Source organism: Channa argus, chromosome 20 (genome assembly GCF_033026475.1).
Source record: "Channa argus isolate prfri chromosome 20, Channa argus male v1.0, whole genome shotgun sequence".
NCBI lineage: Eukaryota > Metazoa > Chordata > Actinopteri > Anabantiformes > Channidae > Channa > Channa argus.
This window is the reverse complement of record NC_090216.1, coordinates 14,099,137-14,125,738: the sequence shown is the minus strand read 5'-3', so window position 1 is coordinate 14,125,738 and position 26,602 is coordinate 14,099,137. Positions and strand designations below refer to the sequence as shown.

The following is a 26,602-nucleotide window of genomic DNA, read 5'->3' as shown; positions in this document are numbered from 1 at the left end:
TAACACAGAGGAGGCAAACAAGGCGGCCGCTGAGACCTGAATCATTAGACCTAGTTTTACTCACACAGAAGGAATTATTACTTCATCTCTTTTATTTATCAAACTTGTCTACAAATTTGATACCAGCACTCATTCTCATAACAAAATGGTTGATTAACACGTTTTGTCACCTGGTGTGAATCTGACTCTGGACTCCTGCTGTGAAGTCATCTCACACTGCGGATATTCAGCCTACAGTTAATTCACTGCCGTTTAGTGCAATGCTCTCAAAGAAGGAGAAACAGCTAATTGCAGAAATATGGGAAAGTCTGACTCCTGTGGCTGAAGAAATTGGGGCAGAAGCGCTGCTTAGGTACGTTCATCTTCTGCTGTATTGATGTATTTATTGAATTAAAGTACATTTCTCTGGAGAGAGTGTCTGTCCTTTAATGCTAACAAGATGTCATGGCATGTTCTACTTGAGAATTGCTGGATTATTATTATGTTAACATTCATGAGGAAGGTTTCTGGCTCCCAAGCACTGTTAGAAAAAGGCACTAATCCATACTAAAGTTATAAAAACATTTAAATCATATGGTATGCAGGGAAATGAAGATAGTGTAAATGAGGATTAGACTTATTTATCAAAGCTCAAACAGTTTTAAGGTCCTGCTAATGCTTCAGGAAGATTGTAGTGAAATGAAAAAAGGTGAACTGTGAATACACATCAGTGGTGGCGGTGATGATGATGATGATGATGATTATGGCAGCAACAGGAAGCAGCAAAATAAGTGGCACAGTCAGTGTCCATTTGTCATGAACAGTAATGTATGTATTCATTTTACTTTAAATTAACATCATTACTTCCTTCTACCATAGGATGTTCGCCTCATTCCCAGGTACCAAGACGTACTTTTCTCACCTAGACATCAGTCCCGGCTCCCCTCATCTGCTCAGTCATGGGAAGAAGATCGTTCTGGCTATAGCAGATGGAGCCAAAGACATCAGTCAGCTGACCGTCACCCTGGCTCCACTGCAAACCCTTCATGCCTATCAGCTCCGCATAGACCCAACCAACTTCAAGGTGCATGTCCTTAGACAGAGCAACAATTGTGCGTATTGATCTCAATTGAAAAATTGTTACTTCTTTAAAAGCTCTCAATATGTTTTATAGTATAGTGCATACAGTTAACAGGGATTAGACACTGAGAAATGTGTGGTGAAGCTTAAATCCCAGTTCCAGAAAAAGCTGTGTAAAATGCGAATGAAACAGAAATGCAATTATTTCCAAATCATTAAAAAGCTGGGTTTTTTTTTTTTTGCAATCGTTGTGAATAGCACAATGTCACCATATCAAATGTTGAAACTTAGATGTTTTAATCATTTTTGGAAAAATATTGGCTCATTGTGAATTGGATGCCAGCAACACATCTAAAACACGTTTGGATAAGGGCATCGTGCTGCCACTGTGTGGCATCGACTCTTCTTTTAAAATTAACTGTAAGAACTATGGAAATAACAGCTGCTTCAATTCTGAAAACATTTTTTCCTCATTTTTGCTTAGGGTTTTTTATAGTTAAAGAATGCTTGGATATCATTACTAGAATGTTGTAGGACATAAACAGGTCACATGGTCCCTCTCCTTTATTTAGCATAGAGAATGTGTTTTTAAATTTCATTTTGACTTGTCGTTTTAACTTTGTTAATGTCGGACGTTTTCAGCGGTGTTCCTGAGGCCATGCAGTGATTTCCTCTTTAGAGTCTGATTCTAACACAGTGCTGCCTGAGGCCCTGAAGATCAGGGGCCATTCATGGCTGCTCTTTGGCATTGTCACTTACATACAGAGATTTCTCTGCATTCTATAAATATTTTAACGATATTATTTAAATAAAATCCCCAAATTCTTTTTTACATCATGAGAAACTTTTTAACTTTTTTTAAATATTCATTTCAAACACTTTAGATCTAAATACATTGCCTACGTTAAGCATGATATGTTAATTCCATAAGCACAATATATGAGTTTTCTTCTCATTGATAAACTCAGCACATGTCCAGAAAATACAGTATATTTGGCATTTTGAAAAGATCCCTGATACTATTATGAATTAATCCCTAATCAATGAGTTGATAATATTTATTTTACTTTCAGCACGTATTTCCTGCAGCTGCTGCAAATTACAAAACATTTTTTTCCCCTTGTTTCTAACTGGGCATAATTATTTCATTTAAATTATTTCACAAAAAACTTCATTTGGTTTTTTTGACATGTTCACAGCAAGTGCATTTATTGATTCACATGGTTTTTTACACCACAATTACTAGGAAAAGAAACAGCCATTAATGAAACAAAATCTAAGGAAAGACAAAAAAGACTTTGTTTGGGCCTTTTACAGAGATTTACATTATTTAGTGCATATTATTAAGTAACCAAAAGGACAGCAACCGTTTGTGTCAACTTCCTGTTTCACAATCACCTACTCTGATTTACTCTAGTACACTAATTGTATTTTTTAATATTATTAGTTATTCAGCTTTTAATGAGAAGGTCATAAAGGTGGGACATGACTGGAGTGACCCTGGAGTGACCCATGCCAGCTATTTGTCCTTTTTGTGGATGTTTGGCTGTAACAAACCTTTTGCTTCCCTGCAGCTTTTCTCACATTGCATGCTCGTCACCCTGGCTTGTCACATGGGGGAAGACTTCACACCGATTGCACATGCAGCAATGGACAAGTACCTGTCGGCTTTCGCAGCCGTGCTTGCTGAGAAATACAGATGAGACAAAGCCACATGTTTCTAGGAATTTTATGACATTGTTACAATATAATATAAATGTAAATGAATTATTTATCTATGTTTAGCTGTTGGAATTAAAAATGTTTTGTAATATTAAAAATGTGCAATAAAGATGTTGTCTTTTGATGTGTTTCTTACAAGACAAAGTCTTTCTTGACTTATTTGTACATCCATATTATTATTACAAATTATTCCGACATGCAACACTATTTATACTGTGTCCACATCTGTAGCTAATTCAAAACCAAGTAAGTGAAGATGTTGTACATTGTTGTGAATGTGTTGCTGTTTTGTTTAATTTATAGTATCAAACTTAATCATTGTATTCTAAATGACTTACCTTCCATCACTAAAACCCAAGTAATATTATTCTTTCTTTAAAGAAAGCTTGAAATTGAAAAAACATAGGACTTACTGTTGCTAAATAATACAGTATGTTTCTTGCTCTGAGAATGTACTGATTCATTCAGTCCTCTAGGTGGCATTAATGCATTGGTACATGTACCAGGAAGATGAAGAAGATGCCTGTGGCCGTCCTGAGCAACCTTGACCCTGCAGTTGGTGGTTAACTTGTTCTACATCCTGATCCACAGCTGTAAATAACTTGGTGTCACTTTGTACTTTAATTATTGTGCATAAACCTTTAAAACAACTTTTCATCAGTCTGTAATCTTTAAAATGTTGCCAGACAGTGAATTGAGGACTGCCTTATGTCTAGCAGATCAATGTCCAGACCTGATATGTTAAGTTGGAAAGCATAATGTCTGACCAGCATAATGCTGGTGGAGATTTAGGCTATGGAGAGTACAGCATATTCTGACAAGTACTGAGAAATAATAAAGTGAGTTCCTCCCCAAAATCTGTAAAATATATATATATATATATATATATATATTTAAATTTCTTCACAAAGACCGGGGTCAATTAGTAGTCCAAGGAGTCAGCTGGGGATTTGGAAAGGTACCTGCAAAATCAGACACAGACAGAAGATACAGCCAGAACAATATGACAAGCCTGCCAGGACAATTTTGATTGGTGCTGTCTGACAGATGAGCAAGAGGCTGTGGAGACACTTGATTTGGCATGAGTTTTTTTCCCGGATGCCCTTCCTGCCACAAACTTCCTGTCACAAAAGTGGCTCTTGGTGGGTGGGAGGGGTGGCATTTGAACCCAGTGCTCTAGTCCACCAATCTGAACTACAGATGATAAAATATACTGCAATTAAATTGGGAGCTGTCTGTGGTGCTGAAATAAAGTTACAGGATTGTCTGGTTGCATACAAAGATAGTAAGTAGGAAGTAGTAGATATTTTCTGGAGGTTCTTAATGTCATCAAAAAACTGATCAAATGGTGGAGTGGTTAATGTTGAAGAAAGTCCCTGCTTAAGACGATAGACCCAGAAATACCCACAAAGATTAACTTCAAGGAAAAGTTCACAAATTCCTACCAAGGGTAAAAGTCCACCATTTTGAGCATTCTTCAATGTGATGCTACAGTGGCATCATTTAACGAAGAAGGGATCATCGCCTATTTTATCTATTAAGAACTACTGACTGTAATTCAATAGAGAATTGTGCATTGTGATTATTATTATTATTATTTGTGTTTTTTATTTTATGAAATTATAACTTAGACAGTTTGGAGAATTATCTTTAGAAACTCTTATATTTAAACTGGCTGGTAATGACATGAAGATATACGAGCCACTAAAATGAATGTCCTCAGACTTCCATGCTTCCGTGAGACACACACTTAGGGTCACCTGCTGGATTGAACAAGCATTTGCACACTGTCTCTCCAGCTTTGCTTTGGCTGAATGTATTTGATAAATTGACGATGTATTTGATTAAAAAAACAAATCTCCAACTGGATTAATGTTAATGAGACAGAATTGGTGGGATCACGTGGGGCGGGGCCAAAACGTTCTTCTTCTTTTCCTTTCGGCTGTTCCCTTTCAGGAGTCACCACAGTGATTCATCTGTCTCCATCTAACTCTGTCCTCTGCATCCTCTTCTCTCACACCAACTAACTTCATGTCCTCCCTCACTACATCCATAAATCTCCTCTTTGGTCTTCCTCTAGACCTCCTGCGTGGCAGCTCGGTCAGCATCCTACTACCGATATATTCACCGTTTCTCCTCTGAACATGTCCAAACCACCTCAATCTGGCCTCTCGGACTTTATCTCCAAAACATCTGATATGAGCTGTCCCTCTGATGTCATCATTCCTGATCCTGTCCATCCTCGTCACTCCCAAAGAGAACCTCAACATCTTAAGCTCTGCTACCTCCAGCTCTGCCTCCTGTCTTTTCTTCAGTGCCACTGTCTCTAAGCCGAACAACATCTCTTATCTCACCACCGTCTTGAACATCTTTCCTTTGATCCTCGCTGATACTCTTTTATCACACAACACACCTGACACTTTTCTCCACCCGTTCCAACCTGCTTGCACTCACCTCTTCACCTCTTTTCCACACTCACCGTTGCTCTGAACCATTGACCCTAAGTACTTCAAGTCCTGCACCTTCTTCACCTCTGCTCCCTGTAACCTCACTGTTCCACCTGGGTCCCTCTCATTCACACACATGTATTCTGTCTTACTGCGGCTAAGCTTCATTTCTCTGTTTTCCAGAGCAGACCTCCACCTCTCTAGATTTTCCTCCACCTGCTCCCTGCTCTCACTACAAATCACAACGTTGTTAAGAAAAAAAACGTGTTTGTTATGCGCATGCCACAACACTGTAAGCTGTAAATTCTAATTAGTTAAAAAAATCGTTTATAAAAGCATGCAAACCGTTTGCCTTAAAAATACGTAAAGTAATTGTAATTTCTAATAATAAATAAGGATTTATAAATAAGAAATTATTTGTGCTAGTACCAATCACCACTGCTAGTCCACTTTGTGTTTTTGAGGTAATCAACTGCAGGTTTTAAGTATTGTTAACTAATAAAAATCCACAGTGTTGCGTGGTGGACAGAAAGTCGTTTAAATATAATTTGTTGTGGCTTTTATTGCTTTCTTCGTTGGCTAAATTTACAACACATTTCATGGTTTTCAACGTTCTTTTTTCCTCGTACTTCTGCTTCTCTGGTTCTTGGAGTAATGGCACCAGGCTGAAAGTCATGTTACTTCTTTTCCTATGTGGTGTCCTTACGTGGCTCTGAGCTTCTCGCTGCGCACACTGAGGCACCCGGAGGGTTAGAGCTCCTATCTGTAGTGAGCTGCAGGTCATGAATTTGAGTTGCACAGAAAAAAAACCTCAAGATTGTAATACACAATATTTTTATTTCCTGTCGAATACAACAGGGGGACATAGGATCCACTGTATAAAAAAAATATTTTTAAATCCGGTATGAACAGATGTTCACGTGCTATTATTTCTTACATATTATTATTATTATTATTATTATTATTATTATTATTATTATTATTATTATTATTAAGCTTATTAAGCTTATTATTATTACTAATACGCTTATTTAACACCCTGTCTCCAACTAACTTAAACAGTACGTTTTACTCTCAGGAACCTTTCTACAATTTCTTTCTACAAATTGTGTAACGCAGAGTTGTGTTGTAATGTTTGTCACTGCAGAGTTTCATTGACTCAATTTGTTTTTGAATAACCTCTGAATAATCTCGGATTTTAATTATGTAGATTTATTTTTTGTAACTTTGTAATTTTTGTCTCTGAAACCCCCTCAACCAACTCCAAACATATATCTTTATCACGCACATAATAAAATAGCGCATAAACGAATACTCTTTGCTTCATTTGGCTTTTATTACTTTATTGAAGAGACACATAACAGATGTGAACAGATGTTAGGTCTCATTCTGCTGATCAGGTGCGGAGGCTGCTGGGTTTAGTGGTACTGCCTTCCCAGAGCAGACACCACCACAGCCAGGAACTTCTGCCAAGCGGCCTGAGTCTCAGGGGTGAAGCCATTTCCAAGTTTGGCGGCGATGACGATGGTCAGACAGTCAGCCAGCAGCTGTTCAAAGGAAGAAAACGTCAGCAGATGATTCCAATGATGCTTTAAATGGATTTGTAATTATAAAAGATTGTGCTAACGAAAAGATGTGAAATTGTTACATTTTTGCCTCTAAACTCACTACAATAGACAGTGATAGACAGGAACTGTGGGTGAAACTTTACCCTGAAGTTATCGGGGTCGACGTGCAGTTTTTCGGAGTGCAGGACACTCAGCTCGGCATAGGTGCCCTTGATGTCGTCCATGTTCTTCACAGCCCGGTCCAGACCGTGCAGCACCTTGATACCGTGGGCTGCGACGTTGGGGTTGGTCTTGATGGCATCGGCGTTGTAGAGGTTTCCAAAGGAAGAGAAATACCTCTGAGTCCAGGGGTAAACGATCAGACACCTGCGAGAAGAGAGACGAGTGAGTTCGGAGTCCACATATTCAGCACATTCTGCAGGGAACAGACACAGTTGTTTGCATTCGTATTTCCTGAGCAGTAATTCCATACCTGACCAGAGCCTTGGGGCCAACGTCTTCATAGTCCAGGTTGGAGAAGATTTTGGTGATGATGGCACGCTCCTGCTCAGTCCAGTCAACCATGGTTGCTCTTGATTATGTTTTGTTCAGGCTTGAAAGAAAACACTGAATACTGTTCAGCTCCACCGACGTCTATTTAAACGTGTCAAAGTTCCCCCCACCCTAAATGAGAAGGTCGCTGCGATAGGCTGGAGATGGACTGTTGCAGATAAACCCCAGACTTTCCAGAACTTTCTGGATGTTTTGACATTGGATTGGTAATATACCTTTTACAGATTTCTATATTAATTTCACACTCAGTCAAAATAAGTTTATGTTGAATATGTTCTGATGCAAAATAATAATAAACAAGATTATTAATAAAAAGAATTGACTGTCGCAATATACCCTGTTATTGAAGAAGATCTGATTTAGTCACAGTGTGGGGAAAATCGTCAAAATCTTGTATTTCCAACCTTATGCAAGTTGCCACATTTATTATTATTCTTTCTAATTATTTTCTTTCTTTATTTGTGTTTGTTTTTGAGTCCTTTAATCAAATTTGTCTATCGTGTCTTTGTCGTTAATTGTTACTAGATTTTGGTTCAGGTTATGAGGTATAACGTGTTATGTTGATGTTTTCATAAATGTATAACATATTTAGACGTGTTTTCACGAATTGTCCTTACAAAAGAATCCTTGCAGTTTTACGTATCAATGTAATTAATAAAGTGTTAGCTGTTTATTATTAAAGGATGTTTATTAATAAGTGTTATTTATGAAGTTCGTGAAAAATTATTAAAATAAACGTTATTTAGGTTTATTTGACTTGATTTTGGTGATGAATTCCCTCTTGTCTCTTTGCCAGACAGTTGCAGAGTGGCGCATGCCAGCAGCCTTATCTGCACCGCCACACCGGGGTTTATCTGCGGCAGCGCCCCCTCCACCCAAGCTCCCGGTGCCCAAACTTACATATGTAATGATTAAGAAATTTCATGGGCGCTGTTGATAAACGTTTTGAGCGCTATTTCTTCTGCTTGATAGGAAATAATTTTATTGCCACAGCCAAAATTGTTCCAATAAAAAAATGAAATCACTGATAAATCTTTCACAGCTGTAAGATGATAAGACATAAGTCATTTTTTGATTTTTAGAAAATGGTTAAGCGCTTAGAGCCTACAGCAGGGTGTGGAAATATACTTTTTAGTTTTTAAATGAATTTTAGACATGATTCTTGGTCCCTTTATTTATTTATTTTATTTGTGTGTGTGTGTGTGTGTGTGTGTGTGTGTGTGTGTGTGTGTGTGTGTGTGTGTGTGTGTGTGTGTGTGTGTGTGTCTAAGTCTGTTTTCTTTGGGGGTGGGGATTAATTGTCGTAAATGTAGAAATCAAGCAAAATAAACTTTATGATTTCAAGGTGTAGATTAATTCTTAAACCAAACTAATCGGAATTAAAACCATCATTTCTTGGCCTGGGTCGGAACGATTTGCCCACTTTAAGCTTGTCATGAGCACTTTACAAACATAGTGAACTTTGCTTTTCTGTTACCCTTCAGGCTTTGAGACCATGTGATTGCTGACAAAAAAAAAAAGTTTACAAACTAAAAACAAACTCGTTGAAATGTTCGGAATGATCTTACACTGATTTCTGCCATATGCAGATGTCACACCAGATTTTTGTTACTTAGCCAGTCCTCACAGATAGGGTGGAAAAATAATTTATCGGCTATTATCAGGTTCTACTGTAGCTGATAAAACCATTAGCTCCTGCTTACATAGCTGACAGATCAGCTCAGCAGGACAATCAGGATTCAGTTGGAAGTGGGTTGTTTTTCTTAAGCAAAGCACGATGTAAATGTTTAAATGCTGATCAGAGTCAACTATAGACTAAAGATTAAGATATAATTGTGAGTACAAGGTGATCAAAAATATATTAAATACCAATTTTAAAAAATAAAACTTTATAATAAAATAATAATATTTTAGCTGTTAAACTGTGTCTACATAAATTTCCATCGCTGCTTTGTCAATCGGAAGCTTTGAATTGACAGTCGAATTTGAACAGTGATGACTAAAGGAAGCAGAGAAAAACTGATGATAAAAACTGATTGCTGATTTTTTTCAACTCAGACAAGCACAGAGAATAACTAGCAGAACGTTGATGGTGTGATACTGATCATATGAGATACTGAAAGGAGATATAGACTATTTGTAATGTTAAAATAATAAAAACGGTAATTATAAGTTACTTAATTCGTGACCATGTTTGTTAAGTCTGGGAAGATTAAAAGTAGGAGTTGGGAACGTTGCGGGTCAATGCTGTCAGGATGTGACCTGGACACTTTGACCAGAGAAGGTCTCCTGGAAGCAAACAGCTCTACTAAGAAAAAACAAACGTGAGGTCGAGGCAGATGGCCGTCCACCCTGAGCCTGGTTCTGCTGGAGGTTTCTTCCGTTAAAGGGAGTTTTTCCTCTCCACTGTTGCCTATGGCTTGCTCCAGGGGGAATTGTTGGGTTCTCTTTATATATCTTTATAATCTTGACTTTATTCTGTAAAGTGCCCTGAGATGACTTTGTTGTGAATTGGCGCTATATAAATATAAATAAAGTTGAAAGTTGAAAAGTCTGTTACAAGTCAAACGTAAATGTCCTATTTTGACCAAATGACGCCCAATGTGTGACCTGCTGATAGCACCTCTGGTTGGCATCCTGCCAGTGATCTTTCTATAAGATATGAAGGAAGCCTGTTCCTATTGGCTGTTACTCTTGAACCAGCTGAATTTAAGTAGACCTCCAAACGAACGCGCAGTCAACACCCGATTCAACTTTAGCGAGAGACACAGAACTGAGTCAACATGAGTTTGACTGAAAAAGACAAGGCCGCCGTCAGGAATTTGTGGAGCAAAATCTCCAAGTCAGCAGATGCCATTGGAGCTGATACTCTGGGCAGGTAGGTCAAGTTTCCATTTATATGCATTTGAAATGATAATTTTATGGTAGAGTTTCTGTTTCCGTAGCGATTGTTATTTGTGCATTTAAATCTACTCAAGCATAGTAAAGATAAGTGAAAATGGAACTCAAGTGCAGTAATGAAGTACATTGTTACTTTCCACTACTTTGTACAAGTAATCAACTAAATGCATCCCAGCTAATACATTTAAACCATTCAATGGAAATTTGACAAAACAAATTGCAGCAACAGGGGAATATTTATCAATTAGAAATTGCCCTAGTAGTTTTTCATCAAAACACACGGCACTTTGCTCCAGGTGAGGCTCGAACTCACAACCTCGGCATTCCTCTGCAGATACTGTCTTATAAGTACCGCGCGCTGACCGATTGCGCCACTGGAGCACGTCGTGCGTAAATATTCAGTGACATGCAAAAAACTCTCATATTAAAAATATGTTGGGTTTCATGTTGGTAGTTTGTTGGAAGCTCAACTCTCCAGTCCATCACTTCACTTCCTGTTCTTGCCCTCAGGTTGCTCGTGGTCTATCCCCAAACCAAGACCTATTTCTCCCACTGGTCAGACTTGACAACCGGCTCTGCCCCCGTGAAGGCGCACGGAAAGAAGATTATCAGTGGAGTCGCTGAGGCCGTTGCCAAGATCGACGACCTGGCAAACGGTCTGCTGGATCTCAGCGAGAAGCACGCTTTCCAGATCAAAGTGGATCCGGCCAACTTCAAGGTGAGACGGGCTTCACTCGCGTTGTGCTCGGATCAGGGTGTCAGTCATACTGAGATTGTAGACTCGAGGTTGTTTTCATGCATCAGTTCTACTTGCTTTATGCATAATTACACAAATATATTCGAACAAGCCACAATGCAGTTTTAAATCTCACTTTATTTAATAAAAAAAAATGTTTATCCTCTAAATTCTTGAATTATTACTTTAAAGGTTAAAGCACCATGAAAAGAAAACATATTGCAGTATACGCTTGTAAAACTTTGCCTCCTCTGTCCGCAGCTCCTGGGCCACTGCTTTCTCATAGTGATCGCCAACCTGTTCCCTGCGGAATTCACCCCTGAGGTTCATGTTGCTATGGATAAGTTCCTGAACAATTTGGCTCTGGCTCTCTCTGAGAAATACCGCTAAACTGCTGTTTGGGGTCTGTCACACCCACCAGGCCCAATACTCATGGAGACAAATGAGAGAATAAACTGCATATAACACAAAAATATTACTACTGCGTCTTTTATGTCTCCTGGCATGTTTTATTATTCTACATATGCAAGGAACAAATAAAGAGATCATGTAGTTTTTTTGTTGGTGTTGTTGTTGTTGTTTTTATTCCATAATGAAAATTTCGGACATTGATCATACACATTGACACTACAGGAAAGAAGATAACTCGAGCAGCAGGTTGACCACATGGCACAGCACTGAATAGCTGATGAAGTCTGGTGAGGCAGGCAGTATTTTGTCATTTCATAACAACTCGTAATTTATTATCACCCAGGAATAGTCTGAAAAACGAAGATAGAAAAAGGCATTTTGAGGATTCTGTTATCACTGATTTATTTATTTATTTATTTATTTCAATTCAGTTTTTGGTCAGTGATATCTGCTCTTACCTCAGAAAAGCAGCAGCCACCAGACCCCCTCCTATGGGACCGACCCAGTAAACCCAGTGATAGGTCCAGTAGTTGGTCATCACAGCTGGACCGAAAGCTCTGGCAGGGTTCAGACACGTGCCTGATACATCCCCTCTGCACAAACAAAAAAACATAAAGTTTATTATTAAAAAGATTTGAATTTATTCTGCTTATTGGGTTACAGGCTATATAATATAAAGAAACATTTTTTTCATAGTATAATAAGTCTTTTAAAAATATTTTTATAGCCTATAAAATACTTTTCTTCTTTTTTGTTTACACTATCGGACAATTAAGATTAAAAGTAATGATGAGTAATAAAAGTAATAAAAATAATGATAATAAATAATAATGACTACATAATTATTGTTAGTATAAGAAGGAGATTAGTGCTAATCAAGACACAAACGTCTTTTTGTCTCTTTTTGTACAGTGTGTCAAAATGTTGTTCATTGATTTCTGAAATAATGTTTTTTTAATCAAAATCTGTCAAATCATTTTAATTTAAAATGTTTTTTAAATCTCATAATCTATGAACATTTAATTATAAAAACATATTAAATAAAATTAATAGTTTATTTTAATAAAAGAAATCTAACATGTCAGTCATGAAACAATCAATACAGAAAATGATCATTTCCAACATTCAGTGAATTGGTATTTAGGGCTTATTTCAAATCATGTTCTTTATAATTTTTTTTGGCTAATAATATACAGAAACTCGATTTCATGCAACTAAATGTGGATAATACTCTGTATTAAGAGGAGCTGGCTCCATTTAAATCTAATTTGACATAAATGTTGATCACAGAACAGACTTACTCCCCTTTTATCTCACCCGGCCAAGATGTTGATAATGACTGTACAGCCCACCAGAAAAGGAGCCAGAGGGGTTTTTGTCTTGTCATTGACTGCCACCAGCAGGACCACCATGGTGACCAGGCACGTCATGGCCACCTCTCCAAACACAGCCCTATACAGCTGGCTTTCGGACTGCAAGATGTCAAATGCTGCTCCTGTGGCGTTGTTGTACCGTTCTGCAGGCGTCATGATCTAAGATAAAACACATTTTCCTGCTTACTTACATTACACATGCCAAAGTGAGTCCAAACACACATAAGTTGAGAATTTTGTGCAGTTCCACTTTGATTATGTGATTCCTTTTCAAATGACCTTGGCCATTCCTGCTCCAAGCACTCCTCCAATCATCTGGCTGACAATATATGGTCCCACCATCATCAGCTCCATGCCACCACACAGGTAGATGGCAATAGTGAAGGGAGGGTTGAAATGGGATCCACTGGAAGGAAAGAGAACGAAAAAACACCCAAGAGCTGACTTAACAAAAAGCAAACCATTTGATGCTCATTCCACTCAGAATGCAGTGGCTAAAAGAAGTGTTCCCCCCTTTAAGGGGTTTGAGCTGATTGTTTGTTGACAACACAAATCATGGCAGATTTTCTTTGTTTAATTCTCTTTCATTAATTGAAAATATAAAACAGATAAGTCTTTCCGTGTTGGAGGATGGCCTGTTATAGGTACATTTATACTTGTGCCACATTTCTTCCATTTCTCAATAATGAATTAAACTGCACTTTAACTTCTTGTATAGAACAACTGACTTCCGCTTTTCAATAACAAACTTTTTGTGGTGAGTTTTTTTCTCTTCCTGGTGGAGATTTTGGCCTAATAGCAGACTGATTCACTAGTCACTGGACCTTCTGGATACAGGTGTATTTATACTACAACACCCTCAGATGATCTCAAACTCAAGTCAATGTGTGGCTTTTGAAAGACGTCTTTTAAATGGGGTGAATATTACTTACTCTCTGTTTTCTGTTTTTAATTTGTTAGGATTATCTTGTAGACTGTTGTGACTTTAACTACATGGTATAGATTTATAATTTTATAGTAAAGATAACAGAAAGCACAGCAAAACACAGAGCAATAATCACTGGATGCCATAACGCGCTATCGTATGCACCAAGTATTGCTGTACCTTATTTCAGCCATGACGGCCACCATCACTGCCACAGCCAGTCCATGTACCAGGGCTGGCTGCACTCGTCCAGCTGCTGGCACATTCTCGATCACAGACACACAGCCGATGAAAACAAAGAACATGGTCCCCACTAGCTCAGCCAGGCACGGCTGGAACAACTTCTCAAATTTGTTGGGTTTGGACACAGGTGCCTTTTTTCCTTTGTCCATTAGAGTAGAGTCTATGTCTTCCATCTGCATTTTCTCAACTCCCATTGTTGCTTGTCTAATTGTTTCCTTATAAGAGGTTCGACTTCTCTTCCAGTAGTTTTTCCACAGATCTGTCCAGCTCCCACACCTGACCTAGTTTGCCGACTAAGCAAAAGGTGCTGCAAGGTGTTATTTATAGTCATCAATAGCAGCTGGCACACTGAACTACTTTTGCGTCACAGGTCATAAAAACATCAAGAATATAGTAACATTCCTCGAAACCATACAGACCACGCCCGAACAGTCTCTAATCTGGGCTTTTTCGACACCTGTCGATGAGGGTCAGGAAAGTTAAACTTCAAAGTGACAATTCCAAACAATATAAGAGCTGTTCAAGGTTGAGAAGCAAGTAGAGTGAGGGGATCAAGGAAGCCCTTTATTAATCATCACTAGTCTATTTGGATTCACATGTATATCTATGCTATCAGTCAGTAACCTAAATAGATAAGATGGACATGGACCCCAGACCTTACACAATTTAATATGGATTAGTGTCTTTCTACACACTAGTTTTAGACAAACAAGTAAAGCGGTGGTGGTGTTCAGCTTTCTTTTAATCAGTCACCACTATCTGATTCTAAGTAACCGTTTAAGGACCAAAGTCAAATGAGCGAGTAAAACCAAGAGAAATGGAGACAGATTTAAATATATAAGCTTTGTTCTTTTCTCTCCTCTCCTGTCAATCTTCTCACAGCTCCACCAATCTATCTTAGGACCCCTGGACAGGGCCCCTAGGTTGGGGTTTAGTCCACTACACTACCTCACGGAATTCGAAGTTTAATTACAACAATCAAATTTTGTTGTTTGTCCTGCTCTAGGCAGCTAGGTGTCATTTTAAAACACTTCTTTTAATTTATCATATTTTCATATTTTTGTAATCATTTAAATGACTTTTTCATAAATCTGTTATCAATTGGAAATAGGTCTTTATCTGATGAACAGTGTGAAAAAAGTCAAATTAAATTAACCATGATTCCTAGTTGTAAAAGCATTAAAGTTAAAAACTTCCAAGTGGAGGTGAATACTTTTTATAGGTGCTGTATAACTTTATGATACTGATTCTTTCACACTTTGATTCTTGGTTCTTTTACTTTTACTGGCTTTTGCACTAGACTATAACTTGTAATGAATCTGGTAAGAGTGGCATTCAGTGGGCCCAAAACCTTATTCATGGTACATGATTTAATAACCTTTTCTATAACTGGATTTATGTTATCCTTTATGTTCAATGCTGCAAAAGAAGCTGTTTCTTTGTGTGACTGCTTTCCCACCATGCTGACAATTCCTCTTTCTCATCATTCCAATCACCATCATCTGTTTTTCAGAATGCATGCTCCAAAGTAGATGTTGTTTTGAAAGAGGTCTGTTTTAAGCTTTTTATTGTAATTTATTGCCATGTTCGGACTGATCAAAGGGCACCACTTTATGATTCTAATCTGGCTTTATTGTATGGTGCAGAGCATTGTGCAATAAGTTGGTCAAAGCAGGGGTTTAAGTTCAGGACTTTGATCTAAACCATAAATACAAAAATATATAGTAGTAGTAACAGAACGTGTAATTTAAATTTTTTTTTCATGAAATTGAATATTGAATATTTATTTAATATTGTCTAATTTTTCAACCATCATCAAACACATAGTCCAAGTTCATAGTCCAAGTCCAAGTTATGAGTAGCTATCAAATTCTTATCATATCATTAAATACTTTTTTTGTAACATCAGATAGGAACATGGCATTGAGAGTGAGCCAAGAAATATAGCTGACACAAACAAAGACATGTGCTTTGTTGACAAATTTAAAATATACAGTTTAATTGTGTGAAAAATGAAAAAGCTGCCCCCAAGTTAGATGGTATGTCCTCTCTTTGGATCTCTTTTATAAATAAGACATTCACCTAAGGAAAACCCGAGTCTTCCGATCACCAAACAACAACCTGCAAGAGAAGGACAGGGATCATTTTTGGCCATTCACTAAGCAGTAAGTATGGTTTAATATCATGGTAATAACATGAACAAATAACTGAAAGGGCATGTTAGGTGCACAAGCACATTGGTACACAAGATGATATCATCAGCATGAAAATGTGCACTGCAGGGCTGAGTTGTAGAAAATTAACAAAGAGAATAAAAAGCAGTGCCCCTAATTTTGGTCCTTAAGTAACACCTTTATTAATAATGTGGGAATTTGATTTGAGAGCGTCGGCAACAAGATTTAGAAATTATATTTAGTTATAAATACTGACTGAGAATTTTTTGCATTTAATCAGTTGTGAAAACAATGCGGACACACGTTCACAAATAAATTACTCAACAGCACAACGAATGATCAAAAATTTCGGCGATGTTCCTTTCGACAACGTAAAACTAACCTGAATCTAATAAATATTAATGTTGGAAATTGTGTGGCACTAACACCACTGAGCTACAGTACCTGATGAAGCTAACAGTGAGCAGTGCCCCACAGATGGGTCCAATCCAGTAGATCCAGTGATGGTTCCACTGATTGGCAGCCAAGGCAGGGCCAAAGGCTCGGGCAGGGTTCATACAGGCACCAGACATTATCCCACTGTAATGACAGCAGACACACACCTCCACTGAAACACAACTGGTGACCACAGTGAAGCAGCTTGGCTGTTACACATGGAACACATGGTGTCAGAAACATTTACAGGAATTTTTAAGCAAGTTTTGTCCATTTTGTTCCTAATGAGACTACAATATTAAACTGCAGGTGTAACTCAGGATTCAGTGCAGATATTATATAAATACAGTGGTTTTTCATTTCACTTTGTACTTGTCCTTCAACACGGTTTATACAACTTTTACTGTGCTTCGTAGATCTTAGGTTTTCATTTCAAAATAGATTGATAATAATGATTTGTTAAATCTTTAAATAACAACAATACATCAAATGTGCACAACCTCATCTTAACATAACAGTAAAATGCTGCATACAGATTAAAGGATCAAAAATAACAGTAATATTAAACATATTAATACAATACACTCAATTTTAAACAATTGGACCAAAAACACAGTTAAGCTGTTAAACTTAATGAGCGGAGTGTTTAGGGGGGTTATATTCTGCCTTTTAAAATATAGATTTTTAAATTGCTACTAACATTTCAAAACTTGTATTTAGGTTCAAATAAATTAATGAAGGATTTGGTATTTCTTTATCAGGATGTTGCCTAGATGGAACAGTGCAGTTAGGCTTTTATTTTTGAGAAGAATCAATAACATAGAATCTAATTATGAGTATTCTAAGGTGGTTTAGAGGAATTTTCTTAGAACTTGCAGAAAATTTATTGAACGGCTTATTAAATTACTCATATATAAAATCTTTATAAAAATCTTTTACAGGCATCATTTTGATGTCATGACTTTAGTATTTTAGAAATCCTGGGCTATTGGCATGGTAATGAACTGGAAGACACGAACACAATAATGGAGATGTTGGGATCAACTTCTGGACATTTAAATCGGTTTCTTTGTCTCTGGTTTCTGCTCTTACCCAGCAAATATGTTGGCTGTGACAGTGAGGCCGATACAGAAAGGGCCCCAAGGGGAGCTAGTTTTGCTATTTATGGCCCCCATCCACACAACCGTGGTGAGGATCAGGGTCATCATCACCTCTGCCAGTGTGCATCTACCCAACTCGCTGGGGAGGGGCTGAAGGGCTCCTCCAAAGGTAGCAGCATACACTGCAGGGGGGTATATTGCCTAAAAGTTCAGCAAAACAGTACATAATGAATCCTGTGCATAATGAACATGACTGGAGTAAAGAGTTATTTTTTGTATTTATTTTCTCTAAAGTTCAAGACCAAAGTTCAGTCAGCAAGGTCAATATTTTTATCGACAAAGCCAAGATCATTAGATATTAAGTGACTAAATGATTCATGAACGTTGATTATATTATATTTTACTAGATTTTCAGTGTTTCCACTAAGTTGCTTACAATTTTCAACTTACCTGAGTATTTTTTGAATCTTTATCATGGCTCATTTATAGCAATTAGTTCCTTACAGAATTAGACATCTCTAGGTTTTTCCTCACCTTGGCCAAAGCAGCACCTATCATCCCTCCCAACATCTGAGCTAGAACATACGGCACCAGCAGAAGAAGCTCCATCCCTCCACACAGGTAGACGCTCAGCGACACGACAGGGTTAAAGTGCCCACCACTGCAGTGAATGCAACAAATTATTCTGTGCCTCTAAACACATTTCCAATAAAAGACAATTTTCTAAATATTCTTTGTGTTTGTACCAATGTTTTATATCAAATTAAATAAGTTGACAGAAATTCTTAAGAAAGTAAGATTTTTTGGAATGAAGTATTTGAGCATTAACTCATTCAAATGTTAATGCAAATAATCTTTATACAGTTTATAGTCAGTACATATACAGTTAATCTTTATACAGTACAATTTAAGTACCTCAATCAAGTTTATGTTGTTTTTTGCTCAACAAATGATTTTGGGGCAAGATTAAGAACAAAGTACTGTACCAAAATACTTTAGATACCTTCTAACATCTTAACAAAAAATGATGAGTCAGCTGAGAAACATGCAATAAAAAGAGCATTTAGATTTATTTGTTATTACCTAATTTGTCCAAACACCATGATGAGTATTGCCAGTGCCAGTCCATGTGCCAGAGCAGGCTGCACGACACCGCTTCCCACATTCCCAATGACAGATGCACACCCCACAAACACAAACAAGGTGGTCCCAAACAGCTCAGCCAGACAGGGCTGCACATACTGCTCATATATGCGTGTTTTTTTGTCTGTGCTGCTCGTGTCTTCTTCTGCCGCTGGGTCATCCATCGCAGTTATGGTCAGAACTTCTGCCTTGGTTTCTGCTGCTGACATACTGACATGTACACAAACTCTCTTTGTTATATGCCCAGGTCACTTATTCCAGTGGTGGACCACAGCCTGCTCTAGGTGGTCTGATGTTGACACAGGTACAGTATGTATTTATTAATTTTTAGAATGATGCCTTTTTATCTGAGGCCCCACCTTCCTGCAATTGCATATGATCCGAAGACTGTTGGAACTCAATCAGGAGAAGCTCATAAAATTATTAGTGTGCTTTAGTGCAGAGGACAAGCACATATAGATAATAGCAAGATAAGGATGACAGGCTTATCACCCAACAGGACAACTTAATGCTGTCTTTGTTTGCTGATAATACACCTCTGCATTTAATAGAATGATTATGTAATGTGTTGTTTTTTTATGTAAAACCTGAGCAAAATCAACATTAGCCTAAATTGTAGCCATATCAGTCCATCATGCAAATCTACTAAAATCTAATGTTTACTGCTGTTTTAGTTCTGTTCTCATCTTCGGTAATACAAGCTGGTGAGTTAGGAGCTGGTAAGCACGGTAACAATGAGCTAAAAGATGACAGTAGAACTGAGACCAACTGCAGACAGATGTCATTTATTGTGGATATCTTGTTCATTGCAAACATATTTTTTTGTTCGTAGGTTAGATGTATATAAGATCACACACATCTTATCAAATTCTCATTATAATCTAACAATTTCACTTTAAACACAGTTTGTGGTGATATCTTTCTGTAGCTTGAGCCTACAGCTGCAGACAAACAACCAATTACTTTTTTCAAAAACAATGTACCTAAAACAGGCCAACACAGTTTTGACTTCATTCATTTTATTACAAACTAATCTGTCGTGTTCTCTTTGCTGTTTGAAATCCATGACCAAGGGCAAAAAACATTACACAGGCAAGTTGCAAATTTAGCAGTAATTAAATGTAATGCATATGTTGCAGTTTCACAAATTGCAAGCATGTAGATTTTGCAATAAACAACTTATAAATAAATACAACTCTTCAGGCTTTAAACATGATTTAATATCTGACACAGGTGAAAGAATCGAACTTCATCCATTTTATAGTTTAAGTGCCAGGGAACTGACAAGCCTCTTCACAGTTCTCAGTCTAATCTCCTCTTATCTTCAACACAAAGGACGCTCACATTCCGCTGATATCATCAGTTATGACACTGGAACAACTCCCAGACCAGGGCTTTAGTGAGAACATGGGTTTTCTCTTCCTAATCATCTCTTTTTACACATCTTCTCCTGCTGTTGACATGTGAAACACGTCCAAACAGTGGGACACTCTTACACTTAAAATGCCAACTGTGACAGACCTGCAAAAACAGAACAGGACTCGTCTTTATAAATGATCACATTGGACTTTTAAACAGGGCGAATGGGTGCATTTATGAAAGTAGTAACACATCCGAGTGACACAAAGTAAACAGGTATCATGATGCCATAGAGATCAGAGAAGATCTTGTAATTAACTTGTCACTAATTGCATTGACTACCAAAGCATGTGTCACAATTTATCTACCCAATCAGGTGTTTGCCTAAAATGTAATAGAAACTCTTAAGAATTACCCAAGTTGAGCTTGTCCTTGGTGGCCCAGCAGATGCTGTAGTGTTGAAGAAGTTGTTGCAATAGCTCCTTCTCATCCAGGAATTCCAGTCGCTCAATTCTGCAGGGAATAAAAGAAAAGGGGTATTTTCAAAAAAATACTAAAGATAATTTGATATTATGTGCTCTTCGGATTTCGTTTTTTACTAAAGCAGTGTTAGATAAGGCTTAGCTTTAACAACACGATGTCAGTACCCGGTCAGTCAAGTCATCATTTACTAAATCCCTGTGCAGCTTTATGCTCAGAGTGTGAAGAGCATGTGACAGTGCAGTTTGCATAGACTGATCAGCCACAACATTACTACTTTTGTACTTTAAGTAAAATGCAGAATATCTGCTTAGTACTTTTACTTCTGTAAAAGCCTTGAAGTTGGGAATTTCCTTAGGCTAATACTTGCACTTTTATACAAGTATTGTGTTTGTTTAAACAATGTATCACATTTTGTTGCATATGGTCTGTTATGACATTAAGACCACCATTGTTTATGAAGTGGCTGATGAGTTAATATGCAGTTTGTTTAGAGGTGAGATAAATCCATCCATCCATGACCTAGAACCAGTTATCCTGTTTAGGTTCGGGGAGGAGATGGAGCCTATCCCCACCTCGGACTAATGAAGTACCAATTGAACGCATGGGCCCTGGAAGATACTGGGCAATGGTAACCCTGCATTACCTTGCAACATCATCCTGAGGAAGCATATTGTAGATGGTCATCATGTCCAGAGCATCAGCATGCTCCCAACCAGTCTTCAGAAACCGCTCCTTCTGCACACACCACGCAGAAACAATGTAACCTCTGGATATTTTCATAAAAGTAACTAAATGGCACAGAGAGCAACTTATCTTTATGAGACATTAAATTATTTGCACATTTTGCACTTGTCAGGTTAGTAGTTCTTTGAAACTAGGCCACATTGTATGTATGTACAGGAAATTACCTGAGAGTCCAGAGACTGGCAGGCCTCCAATCCTGCCAGGGTGCAGTGGCGTCGCTGCAGGTTCTCAACCATCACCTGGCTAAATCGGTCACTCATGTTCACCTGGACACAGAGGATGTTGACTGGGTGAAGCCTTATAGGATTTTCTTGAGAAAGAAAATCACATAATTTTCTTGAGAAAGAAATTGCATGATTTTCGCAACCTCAAATGTGTTGCGACCTAATTGTGTATTTATTTAAACTGGACGTGTTCTGAAGGCAGTTTTATCCAGTAGTTGCATTAGGTTTTGAAAAGACAAACAAAATGCTTTGATACAAATATAAAATCCAGAAGGCAAATTATATTCTTCTGTTGTACTGGGAATAAGTTATTGCTTTTGTTTACCTGTTCATAGCTGATGAACATAGCAGTATGAAAAGTTTCTGCTGCCCAGTGAACTAGGTTGGAGGACTGGAGGCATGTCATGTAGACCAACACACATTCTGACAGCAGCAATGTAGGTAATCTGAGAATAGCAAATATAACCACAACGTCACATTGAAATCCATCTCTATGCATCATTACCAGTGAAATGATTCTCCACACATGGATAAAACAGCCAGTCACTGTGGGTCTAAAAGGAGACTGTAAACAGTTTGTCCTTAGCTCCTTCACAAACAAAGTTTCAAAATCTAACAAATAAAACATCCACAGACACCTCAGATTAGATTAGCAAGAAAAAAACAAAAAAAAACTATCACTGAGAGGACTTTCAATCATTTAAACATTTTAAAAAGTAACTCAGTTGCTTTGTATTAATAAAAGCACTGAATATAATATTTAAATTGGTCACACAAATGGCATACTCTGGGTTAAGCTGGAACTTTTTCAGTTTTTCATCCAAATTAGAGACGTCTCTGAGGTCTGCCCCAATGATACAGTAACGGTCTGAGTCCAGGCTGTGGGCATCTGCAACAAACACATTCAGAAAAGGTGCCTGACATTAAGTGTGTGTCAAACCGACTGCTTTGGAATTTGCTAATTAATTATACCTGTAATATTTTTTCAGTACCTAGTAGTAAAGAGTCTGTAGAGTGGGTTTCGATGATGGGTTTGGACAGGGGTGGTTTTGTCCTGGTCAGAGAACATAACACCACTATTTATAATCAAAACTTCGTATCCACAATAACAGTAAATCTCAACATAGTCAGACCATTTACATGCAAATCAGTTTATACATTTATGGCACCCTCTTTGACATCATACTGATTTATCTATACTCAGCTGTACATAATAAATTGCAATTGGTTAAAAAAAAAAAATACATCTAATATAAAAGTCCTACAATGAAGTCCTCCCATTACAGATTATTATATTATATTATATTATTATACCAAAGGTTATCATAAAGTTTTACATAAGAAATCTTTTTGTTACTTTTTATTGTTTAATACTGTGAGTAGTTACAAGTATTTTGTCCATCACTTTTTAGTAATGAGCTTGTCAATGTTTACCTGTTAAAGTATGCTTTTCTTTTCCCTAGAATTTTTCTTTATCAAATTCAAAGATCCAAGGGCAGAGTGCCGTGTAATTAAAGCCTTTAAGCCTCATTATCCAAATTTGTTAATTTGGGCTCCATAAATAAAACCATGTTAAAACACACATCTCTGTATAATTGGTTACAGTTTAACAACAACATACACTAAACTTTCCAAAATTATCATGAAGTTATTAGACACCTCTCTAAAAACTGGCAGCAGGGCAAATATGTGAAATGTTTTACACTGTTATCAACTGTGTATGAACCAAAGTTTGTTATTTTATTATTTTACATTTATTTATTATTTACCTTTTTAGTTTAGGTTCCATGACTATAATTGTGATAATACTAAAACTACTCCAAGTAACTACTACAACAAGTAATTTTTGACTAAAATACTGTTGCAGAGTTTAATCTCAAGATTTGGATTTGTTTCCATGGAAAAGTCCTTTATAGTAGGCATTGTTATGTAATAAAAATTATAAATACACTCAATACCAGAATGACACAACAGTCATTCTTGAATTTCTTTTTTACCACTGCTGATATTTTACATATTTTTGTCTCTGTCTCCCTCTACAGATCTTGAACATATATTGCAATAGCAAAACCAGAGAAGTGAAAAACAAAATCATAAACTTTCATCATCATAAAATTAAATTTAATAAATAAAACTTATAGGATAATGACATGGCCATCTTACTTAATATTGTGTATTTTCCTGGCCACAACTGTTGGGAAGTCAACTTCAAAGAACTTCCTGGGCATGAGATTAATATCCTGTAACACAGAAAACACAAATATTAAAGATCACTGAGTAACATTTAATACAGTGTGTTAAATAGAGCCTAGTTAGCTAAGACCACACCAATAGCCTCCTCAGAGCAACAGTGAATCAGGCCAGAGCACTGCCGCCCCACAGCAACGTTAAAATACCTTTAGTCTCCAGAATGTTGTATCAAGTCCAGCACCAAGGTTGATTATTTGACAGTGACACTCTGTTTTCCTTATAAACGCATCAAGGAGATGGTTCACTCCATGCACACGGGCATAGTAACCTGTTAAACAGGAAAAGAGGTAAGTGATATCTATAATAATAAAACAGCCAATGGAGTTAAGTTGTATACATAAACAGAGTCTTCACACCACATGGCTTTTAAATACTAAAATTAATAATACTAAGAAAAAGAGCACAAATATGGTGGCCAAAAGTCTATAGTGTAAACACGGTCACTGTGAAGTGACTCATTTGTAAAGCGTCATATGTCAGACAGTGAGTTTACAATTACTTTATTGCATACACTACACACATTTAAGACTGCATGTTGGATGTTTGCTGGTCAGCCTGTGACTTGTTCAACATATTATTTTTTTATTAACCTAAAGAGGTGCTGCTTAATCAAGAAGAAATGGCAGAATGCTTTTGAAAGGAGACTGTATAACTTGCCTCTGTTGATTTCAGGTGCCTTCCGCTCTCCTACAGATCTCACAAAATACTGGATATATGGGTCCTTCCAGTAACCTTTACTGGAAGCAAACCTAGAAAACAGATTATAAATTCCATGAGGAGGTGTTATACACTATTACTGCTCCTTTGTGATTAGTGATATTTAGCCTAAATGAGCTGACTACATATTCGTGCAGATATCAGCTAGTTTATGCCTTATAATGAATTATGTGCAGCTGGGAGTTCACATGACTAAGTTATCCGGTTACCTCTTGCATATGGTTGCATCATCACATGTCGCCCTCACTGCTTCATCTGCAGTGTCTGAGTCTGCGAAGGGTTTCCGAGCTGCCATTACGGATCCTTGTCCTGCACTATGGAGTCAACACAGAAACTGTAGGCGTTGCATAATCGTGTTCACGGGTCGTAGCCAAAACAAGCTAACTGACTAGCTCAACTTGATAGGTGGGCTTGTACCACAAGTGGAGGAAAAAAAGAATAATAAACCTGTTACCATAATCGACCTGCTCAAACAATGGCGCACAATACACAAACAACGAGTTAAGGGAACATAAGCAACAAACAAGCAGCTGGGAATATTTCACTGGCTAATAACAAAATGTTCGGAGCCGGAAATGTATGGCTAATTTCCCCCGGAAGCAAATAAAGACATCCGGTTTGTAATTACAGATTAAAGGTATCGCTGCAAAAGTTGTGTTTTTTTTTTTAACTAAAAATATTATTTTGTACATGTACAAAATGAAGCCAAAAAGCTGCACAACCTCAACCATATTTTAAGAGCTACCGTTTGTACCAGTATGCTAAAAGCAATCGGTATAATCCTCTATGGCCTGTTTAGCTTCATGTGTGTCTTTTTAATCTAAAATAGATAATGTGAACAGACAGGTGCGGAGTATGTACCACATTCAGATTTGCTTAGGGAAATTGTCATTTCAAAACAACTTTCTAGATTGAAGTGATTGTTTGTCATTATTATTTACCCTGGTGGACTTTTTAGCCTATAAAATTTAGAGGCTGGGGAAATGAAGGCAAAGTGACCCTGCTGAATAGCCAGAAATCCATTTAACTAGTAAAAGAAGCACATTAACAGGTCTCCCAAGCCCTGGGTGATATACAGAATCAAAATCAATGTCCTTGAAAACTGAATCTTACCACTACGGAGCCAACCATCTTGAAGATGTCTCATGTTACTTAGATAATAAAAGATTTCTTTGTGACATCAGTGTCCAAACTCTTTAGAGTAGTTGATACCGTATGAGGAAAGTCACACTTCAGCAAGTTTATTAAAAATCCATTTGAGATCCACATGAGGGAGAAACCCGGCATCCCGCATAAAAACTGTGCCAAATCAAAATGCGGACTTATGATCCGCTATTGTGACCCTGAACGGACAAAATAAGCCAAAGGGACAAAAAATAAATAAACGAGGGAGAAACCATACAGCCGCATGGTCTGCAGCAGAAGCAGCAGAACAGGTTGTCAGGCACGTTAGTATTGTTCATATAGTATGACGTACAATTTCAGGGACTGTGGAAAGTACCTTAGTGACCTAAATTGGTAAATGGCACTAGTAATAAAAAGTTTATATATAACACATTCATGTTTCTGTGATCCACGGGGCAGGTGAGACAATCAGAATAACATATACACTCAATGGCCACTTTAATAGGTACACCTGTACATTGTAATGCGATCCAATACTGAAGTTCTGCCATGAAGTCTACTTTTACAATGTTATAAATTCAGTTTTTAAGATGAAACTGTCAGAAAGGAGATAATTCTACTCTGTGTTTATTACTGAAGTCATAGTGGGTAATGGAGTCACACTGGATTGCATTATGACTTGGTTCAAATGTTTTGGCCACCCTCTACACCCTCTACATTTATAATTACATGTGTTCCATCATGAGTTTTACAGCTGTTTTCTCATATTTAGCTTCAAACATGGTCTGGAGTTGCGCTTTCACACAGTGGCACACAACATGACAATGTCCTTTTCAGACATGTTTTTACTTATTGGAAATACTGATTTACATGAGGGCGGCGACTAGGTAGAGTGTGCAAAAGCATGACAT

At 37.5% G+C, this 26,602-nt stretch overlaps 6 protein-coding genes and 1 non-coding gene across 9 annotated transcripts; 2 read left to right on the top strand and 5 right to left on the bottom strand.

Moving 5' to 3' along the window:
- Positions 1-194: 194 nt before the first annotated feature.
- On the top strand, positions 195-3,433 carry hbae4 (hemoglobin alpha embryonic-4). Its single transcript, XM_067489240.1, has 3 exons — positions 195-352; positions 859-1,063; positions 2,634-3,433. The coding sequence occupies exons 1-3, from the start codon at positions 261-263 to the stop codon at positions 2,760-2,762; spliced, it is 426 nt and encodes a 141-aa protein (XP_067345341.1). The 5' UTR covers positions 195-260; the 3' UTR covers positions 2,763-3,433.
- Positions 3,434-6,545: 3,112 nt separating this feature from the next.
- Positions 6,546-7,424, bottom strand: LOC137106160 (hemoglobin subunit beta-2-like). Its single transcript, XM_067489241.1, has 3 exons — positions 7,269-7,424; positions 6,940-7,162; positions 6,546-6,775 (listed from the first exon to the last, which is right to left on the bottom strand). Exons 1-3 carry the CDS (start codon positions 7,358-7,360, stop codon positions 6,647-6,649), a joined length of 444 nt encoding a protein of 147 aa, XP_067345342.1. The 5' UTR covers positions 7,361-7,424; the 3' UTR covers positions 6,546-6,646.
- Positions 7,425-10,067: 2,643 nt separating this feature from the next.
- On the top strand, positions 10,068-11,458 carry hbae5 (hemoglobin, alpha embryonic 5). The gene is made up of 3 exons (XM_067489054.1): positions 10,068-10,226; positions 10,760-10,967; positions 11,247-11,458. Exons 1-3 carry the CDS (start codon positions 10,132-10,134, stop codon positions 11,373-11,375), a joined length of 432 nt encoding a protein of 143 aa, XP_067345155.1. The 5' UTR covers positions 10,068-10,131; the 3' UTR covers positions 11,376-11,458.
- Positions 10,538-10,630, bottom strand: trnai-uau (transfer RNA isoleucine (anticodon UAU)). The gene is given in 2 exon segments: positions 10,538-10,573; positions 10,593-10,630. It is a non-coding gene; the product is annotated as a tRNA-Ile (tRNA).
- Positions 11,459-11,554: 96 nt separating the features above from the next.
- On the bottom strand, positions 11,555-15,008 carry aqp8a.2 (aquaporin 8a, tandem duplicate 2). The gene is made up of 5 exons (XM_067489053.1): positions 13,875-15,008; positions 13,049-13,175; positions 12,714-12,928; positions 11,855-11,989; positions 11,555-11,746 (listed from the first exon to the last, which is right to left on the bottom strand). The coding sequence occupies exons 1-5, from the start codon at positions 14,129-14,131 to the stop codon at positions 11,704-11,706; spliced, it is 777 nt and encodes a 258-aa protein (XP_067345154.1). The 5' UTR covers positions 14,132-15,008; the 3' UTR covers positions 11,555-11,703.
- Positions 15,009-15,907: 899 nt separating this feature from the next.
- On the bottom strand, positions 15,908-19,123 carry aqp8a.1 (aquaporin 8a, tandem duplicate 1). The gene is made up of 5 exons (XM_067489052.1): positions 18,730-19,123; positions 18,181-18,307; positions 17,639-17,847; positions 16,556-16,690; positions 15,908-16,058 (listed from the first exon to the last, which is right to left on the bottom strand). Exons 1-5 carry the CDS (start codon positions 18,996-18,998, stop codon positions 16,016-16,018), a joined length of 783 nt encoding a protein of 260 aa, XP_067345153.1. The 5' UTR covers positions 18,999-19,123; the 3' UTR covers positions 15,908-16,015.
- Positions 19,124-19,553: 430 nt separating this feature from the next.
- On the bottom strand, positions 19,554-25,173 carry lcmt1 (leucine carboxyl methyltransferase 1). Of its 3 annotated transcripts, none has more exons than XM_067487620.1 (11): positions 24,776-25,172; positions 24,507-24,598; positions 23,996-24,117; positions 23,763-23,839; positions 22,572-22,653; positions 22,386-22,516; positions 21,925-22,045; positions 21,540-21,641; positions 21,275-21,366; positions 20,564-20,661; positions 19,554-20,310 (listed from the first exon to the last, which is right to left on the bottom strand). In XM_067487620.1, the coding sequence occupies exons 1-11, from the start codon at positions 24,859-24,861 to the stop codon at positions 20,288-20,290; spliced, it is 1,026 nt and encodes a 341-aa protein (XP_067343721.1). In that variant the 5' UTR covers positions 24,862-25,172; the 3' UTR covers positions 19,554-20,287. The 3 variants fall into 3 exon arrangements, with proteins under 3 accessions (XP_067343721.1, XP_067343722.1, XP_067343723.1); XM_067487621.1 differs by having other exon boundaries at positions 22,386-22,488; positions 22,592-22,653; positions 24,776-25,170; XM_067487622.1 differs by lacking the exons at positions 22,386-22,516; positions 22,572-22,653 and having other exon boundaries at positions 24,776-25,173.
- Positions 25,174-26,602: the final 1,429 nt, after the last annotated feature.